This window comes from Nicotiana tabacum, chromosome 3 (genome assembly GCF_000715075.1).
Source record: "Nicotiana tabacum cultivar K326 chromosome 3, ASM71507v2, whole genome shotgun sequence".
In the NCBI taxonomy this organism is placed as follows: Eukaryota; Viridiplantae; Streptophyta; class Magnoliopsida; order Solanales; family Solanaceae; genus Nicotiana; species Nicotiana tabacum.
This window is the reverse complement of record NC_134082.1, coordinates 177,237,690-177,244,245: the sequence shown is the minus strand read 5'-3', so window position 1 is coordinate 177,244,245 and position 6,556 is coordinate 177,237,690. Positions and strand designations below refer to the sequence as shown.

Here is a 6,556-nt window from a genome sequence, read left to right as displayed (position 1 = left end):
CCTTCACTCAATTCAACCAAGCAATTAGTGAATAAATTTATCAAAAGTACACCTAACACATATATAGCACTAATACACAAATTCAGCATTTATATTACCTGAAAAGTGACATTATAGGTAACAACTTACCAGTTGTAGCTTGTGCATCATTCATATAAAATACTTAAAAATGGTAAGTCAGTAGCAAACATCAAGTAGGTCATGGATACTCAAAAATACCTCTTCTAGTAATCATACTAATCATTGTTTGCTTTCAAATGATACGATCATAAATTATGAAGTATATTTTCAAATAGCTGGTTTGTTTTCCAAATATCAAAGAAGTACTAATTAATCAACCTAGATAAAGATGTGAAGTATTTCTTGTTTTCTTCAAGATGATTTATGCTTTTAATCAGTATGACCAATTTTATTTTATTTTTTATTCCTTTTTTTGTACTATATGCAAGTGTAAAAATCCAAAAGGAAAAAAAATATTCATCCAAGTAAAAGAAAATGTTTAAAGCGGCAGGACAGATTGAAGATAGTTAACACATAAATATGCATAGGACAATTTATATAAAATATCCTTGGTTACCATGACATGCATCATATCAACAATTAACTGCTACTATGATTTTCACATATAGAACTTCGAAAATTTTATTCCATTCATGTGGTATAAAAGATGTAATATTAATATGTGCTTATGCAATACAGGTGTAGTACGAAGTTGTGTGCATATGAGATTTTAAAGGAATGACAAGTATAAGATAATCATACCTTCTTACATTTCATTACTTACCATATGTAGTTTCTCTTTACATTTAACCATGTGATGATATGTATGGCTTCTAATTGTAATCTTTCCGGATGTAGAATTTTTTTTGTAGATATATATATATATATACAATTAGTTAGAGCATCGTGCTGATAACGTGTTATAAAATAAAAGCAATTTAGTAAAACATGAACAAGAAATAAAAGCAATTTAGTAAAACATGAACAAGAAATAGAGATAGAGAGAAAGAAGAGATTTTCTTCTTCAATTGTGTGTATTTTCCTATCTATTACAAGGCCTTTATATAGGCATGAAAAGTGAAGAAAATATGTCATGGAATATGTCATTGAACATAGAAAATATGTCATTGAATATGTCATTAACCATTTGAGAGAAAGATCATGGAGGAAGAGTAGACATCCACCATATTTTGATTTTTATCATAACATTATCATCATTTTCTGAGTTCTACCCGTTATTGGTTTTTTTTTTTTTTGCCTCAGTGTGTGCAGGGGCGGATGCACATATCTACTGCATACATACAAAGAATACTTAACAAAATATATTTTATTTCCAATGACATTGCTTAGAAACTCACATTGCGTGGTCCACTGGTTAAGCGTGTCTTTCTTTTGTAAAGGTCAGGGTTTTCAAACCAAGAAAGCCACATTAATTCCTTAAACTTTTTATAGCCTTTTTTAGCCCCATTGTTTGGAAATTGCATGGATGAAGCTCTCATAACATTCTAAGTGATAAATATTTCTATTTCTATAGAATTACTAATCCTAAACTTTGCAAAAGGACTACATAATTCTATTTCTACAGAAAATTTGTCTTGTTCTTTTTTATTTCCTTCAACATAGATGAAGAATTAAAAGATAGAATATTTATGTTTGTGGTAAAATTTCTTTAATTATTTACTATCGTTAATTAGTAGCTTTATAATTCAATATTCATTTTAATTTTTAAATATAACACCGCTTATGAATAATTCTGCGTACGCCACCGAGTGTGTGTACCATTATTGGTATTTTATGACCAGTATTGCAAGTGTTCTATACTTGAAGGTCATGGAAGACTTTGGTAGCACTGGTTTAAGTTCTTTCTGGAGAGGTATCCTGATAAAGTGAGAAAGCATATGTAATATAAAACCATCATGATGCAGAGCCAAAATGTTAAGTGCACTCTCTTAATACCAGAAATAGATGCCCTTCAACTACTGTGCATGAAATTAGCTTTCTGACAGTGTTACTCAAACCTAACCAAAGAATACACTAGTCTACAATTTATAAGTCTGTCAAAATCATTAAATGGATAATTGAGGAATCATTAAATACCTACGAGAAATTAGTATACGAACCTACACTGAGTCTAGTATATATTAGACATTTTGTTACAATCTGAATAATTCTACTTCATTCCGACCTTAAATTCCCCATTTCTAGGGAAGATTGAGGATGTTGGGAAGAGCCATCAAAAACCTGTGCAGCGTCTGAAGGACTCACCAAGTGCCACCTTGACGAAGCCCCTCTCTCCTCTACCCCGAGCCCTGCTGCCCGACCAGATGTTACTCTCCTTAAAGATACTGCAGGCTTGTCCTTTTGGTAATACCGTATAATTCTAGCTGTCTTTGTCCAGAAACTTTGATCAGTTGATGGATGAACTACATTGTCATAATATGCTTGACTCTGTTGCCAGGATCTTCTGCATAAACGCCACAGGAAAAATAGCAGACAGACAGTAGATGTTGCACCAGACACTAGATATAAGCCCCAGAAGCTCCCTAGGGTGAGACTTTCTGTTTCATTACTAGCATCAACATTGTCACAATTCCTTGACAAAGCAAACCAACGTTCTTCCAAACTGTTAAGCGTACCATCTTGTGTTAGAGTCAGTATGGCTTCAGACACATCACGAGCTAGCGGAGAGCCTTTCTGGAACACCTGTTAGCCACGTTATGCAAATGAGTCGAATCTACAGACTACTAGACATAAATAACGGACTATTCATGCTAGTGAAAAAAGCAAATGTCGTAGTTATTTATTTAATAGAGGCAATGTCTGCTTACAAAGGCTAGTCCGCCAAATCTGTAATTAGGACCAGCTACAACATACTGGTTGCAATGCTCTCTAAGGAAAACCTTCTGATATGGGATTTCAAGAAAGGCTGCTTTGATGTTTCCACTTTCAAATTCCTTTGGGTAATCTTCCTGATTGCTAATGTTCTTGATATTTTGAAGCTCCAGGACTTGCCTCAAATAATCCTTAACAAAGGAATCACCATCACATCCAACTGTTGTGTTTGTTCTCTTTATCCAATTTATGTCTTTCACACTTGGTTCCAGTCTTGGAACAGTCAGCATTGAAGTCAAAGAAGCTGTATAACTCGAGGTCAGCACAAAGACCAGGAAAAGCCAAACTACGACTACAATCTTCGTGTAGTTGCTCTTGATTTTTTCCCCTGATTATCAGCCAAAGTAAAAAAAGTTATCTCCTTGCAACTTTTATTATTTAAACATAGCTAATAAGCTAAATATAACCTTATCGAACAAACCAGCATTTCATGGACACTTCATTTAACATTAAATCATTATTGATGGATAGCAATACTTACGGTGAGCAAAAAACAGTGAAGAGAATGTAAACCACATTGCAGTTCCAAGTTGATCTTTCCACCGGCCTCTAAATTCAGGATTCGACTGATGCTCCATGAACCAAACTACAAGCATTGTGTAAACTAAGATAGAACCTGTTACTATCCACATGCTTATAGTGAAAGGCTTCAAGAACATCCATGCCTTCTTCGATCCATCAAACTTCACTGGAACCACCATGGTCAATCCTGATTCTGCAAATGGCTGTGTGAACTCCACGTATTTTATCCTTTCAGCTAATATCGTCATGTCTCCAACAATAGCATCATACCTCTGACAGAAGGAGAAAAAAAAATAACACACCCCATTATTTTAGGAGTCCAAAGCAAAGAACTGTGATATAGGAAAAATAGGTAACAAAAGAAAACTGGATAGTATATTTAGGATATCAGAAACTAAATGCTTACCCTATTAATAACTTGCTGAACCAGGTCAGGATATGAGCCATCATATGGTTCAAATTCATAAGGTAGTGTATAATTTTGCTCCAAAATTTTAAGTACTTCTTTGAAAAGATCAATACAGAAACCACTATACTTCCTTTCATTTGAATTTGCCACCTTTTCAACCTTTACAAATTTCTCAAAAGTGGTTCTCCCTGGAACACCAATGATTAATGGTTTTGAATCAGTAGGCATTGCCCACCCTTTTGGGACACGGTTCAATTCCCCCGGCCACTTTACCTCACTAGACTTCATGGTATGGGAACCATTAACTTGGATTCTCCCCCCATTTTCAGCTTCAACAACTTCCGAGAACCCAACCTTTGATGACCAAAAGCCAAGTCTTTTATACCTGTTTCCTACGACGTTTACAATCCTAAATGTTGAAGGGTGTGACAATGCTCCATCAACAAAGCTAACTTGGCCACTCAAACCTGTGAAATTGCTCGAAAGAATTCTGTTTTTCAGTAACTTTGAGTCATTGGAAGTCTTTGTACCCAAATTGTTCACAGCCATAGCAAAAGCTGTGATACTGTCATATGCTTTTAGAGCATGAATTCCAGGCTCTGAGTGATCTTCCATAGGGTACTCAGACAGGAAAATCTTTTGGAATTGACCTTTAAAATCTTGGAAAGACTTAGTGGCTTCTGAGTAGTGAGTTTTGATTCCTAAAGCTCCTTGGATAGATGAAATAAAGGGGGTATGAACAGAATCCAAGAGATCAGCGAGAGAGTCTGCAAGTATCCAAGCTGAATCTCTTCCCATAAGTCCAATCTCTTTGGCTTCTTTAAACAAATGACTTGCAGTGGATACTGATGAGCGAAGAACGACAAATACCCTTGATTGTTTCCTTAGTAACTTCACAACCTCTCGTCGAACAACTTCCCTTGGATCGGATAGAGAAGAGGTTTGTGGAAGAATTACTTGATGCTCTATTTCTGCACCATCACCTTTAAGTGTTTCAGATAAAACTGCAAGGACACTAGAATCACTATACATGTCATCTTCATAAATTATTATGACTTTCCTCCACAGGTACGAACGAACAATAGCAGATATACAATTAATTTGTTCCAAGCTACTTGAACTCATTTGCACCAAGAAAGGCCATTTTAGCTGCACCAACTCTGGTGTGTAGGAAGCTGTAACAAAAGAGGTAATTGGAACTTGATGCCTTTTCCCAATATCAGCTACTAAAGCAGTTTCTTCCCAAGTCTGCATGCCTACAACTATCATCTTGACATTGTTTTTCTCAACAAGATCTTCAGCTGCACCACAATTATTAAGACAAATTAACACTTATGAAATGAGTCAAAGTTCCATTTATTGACGTTGTAAAAAGATATTATTTACATAATTAGGTCACATATAAGATAATAACAACGAAATTTCCATGATAATTTTAATTGGTAACTTGATAAAATGGTAACTAACATGCTATCGCAGGTTAAACTACACTGATAGAGCAAGAATCTCTAGATTATCAGTTTATAATATTTATAGAATTATTTCCTAGAACATATAGAGATACAACAAGTTGATAAATGTTAAATGAAAAGCCAAGTATGAAACCTGTGGAAAGGTCCTCAACTGCATCCTTGCTGGTGTTCCTAAAATGAACTGTTATAAGCTGCTTGTGGTTTCTTTTGTCATGGTTATAATTCTCAACTGCTATACCTATGGCTGTTTTCTGTTCCTTCCCAATACGGGAATTTATGTCAACAATTGCACCTATTTCTATGGTTTCATTTGCAGTTGCTTTGAGAGTTAAAAGGGAGATTAAAATATAGGTTTTGAGGATGAAGATTAACATAGGGAATGGCTTAGAACTCATGCTTTTTTCTACTCAGCTGAAAAGATTTCTTGCTTTAAAACAATTAACCACTATATATAATCTTATTTCTATGTACTAGTCAAATGGTTTTTTCAGTTTACAGTTGAGTTGACTATGTCTTGTGGTTTAATTTGAAAAGTAGAAGGATGGTCATACACTCATATATACTTTGGCACCACGTTAAGTGAATCGCGTGGACTCGTACAAGGGTGAGAAATAGACTCATTTGTCAGCCTTGGGAATTCTCCTCGAAAGTACAACTAATATAAAAGAAAATTGAGTTATACAAGGTGAAAAGTTTATTATGCCCTTTACATTATAAATCCCCTCATTCTCTCATTTATGTAATATCTTCTATATTATATGCTATATAATATAATTTACCCAGATATTTTACTTATAATTAAAATAACTTAATATTATTTTATAATAAGTATGCATTATTAAATTTGTCAATATATAACCGTGAACAAATCTGAAGCCCACATTCTTAACCATGCTTAATGAGATAATTTTAATAAAAATTATAAATTCTAAGCTAACTGATTTATCAGCCAAGTCATACCCATTAGTCCAATAAATAAAATACCCACATTTAGCACAATGATACATCAGATTAATACTTCCAAATAAATAATATTAATAGATAAAGCTTTAAAAAATCTAATATAAAATACAAGTATCTTTGAATGCTTTTTTAAAATTTTTATTGACTATAAAAAACTATCATTTGTTAAGCAAATCTGTTTTTATTATTTCAATAAATATTTTAAACATTTTTATATTCAAGATATGTTCATGTTTGAATATGATTAAACAAATTGAGTGCCATGAAAAAAATTAAATGTATTGATATATTATAAAAA

At 33.6% G+C, this 6,556-nt stretch overlaps 1 protein-coding gene across 1 annotated transcript; it reads right to left on the bottom strand.

Moving 5' to 3' along the window:
* Nucleotides 1–2,053: 2,053 nt before the first annotated feature.
* LOC107790599 (glutamate receptor 2.9) lies at nt 2,054–5,729 on the bottom strand. The gene is made up of 5 exons (XM_016612550.2): nt 5,429–5,729; nt 3,821–5,124; nt 3,374–3,686; nt 2,829–3,220; nt 2,054–2,703 (listed from the first exon to the last, which is right to left on the bottom strand). Exons 1-5 carry the CDS (start codon nt 5,688–5,690, stop codon nt 2,176–2,178), a joined length of 2,799 nt encoding a protein of 932 aa, XP_016468036.1. The 5' UTR covers nt 5,691–5,729; the 3' UTR covers nt 2,054–2,175.
* Nucleotides 5,730–6,556: the final 827 nt, after the last annotated feature.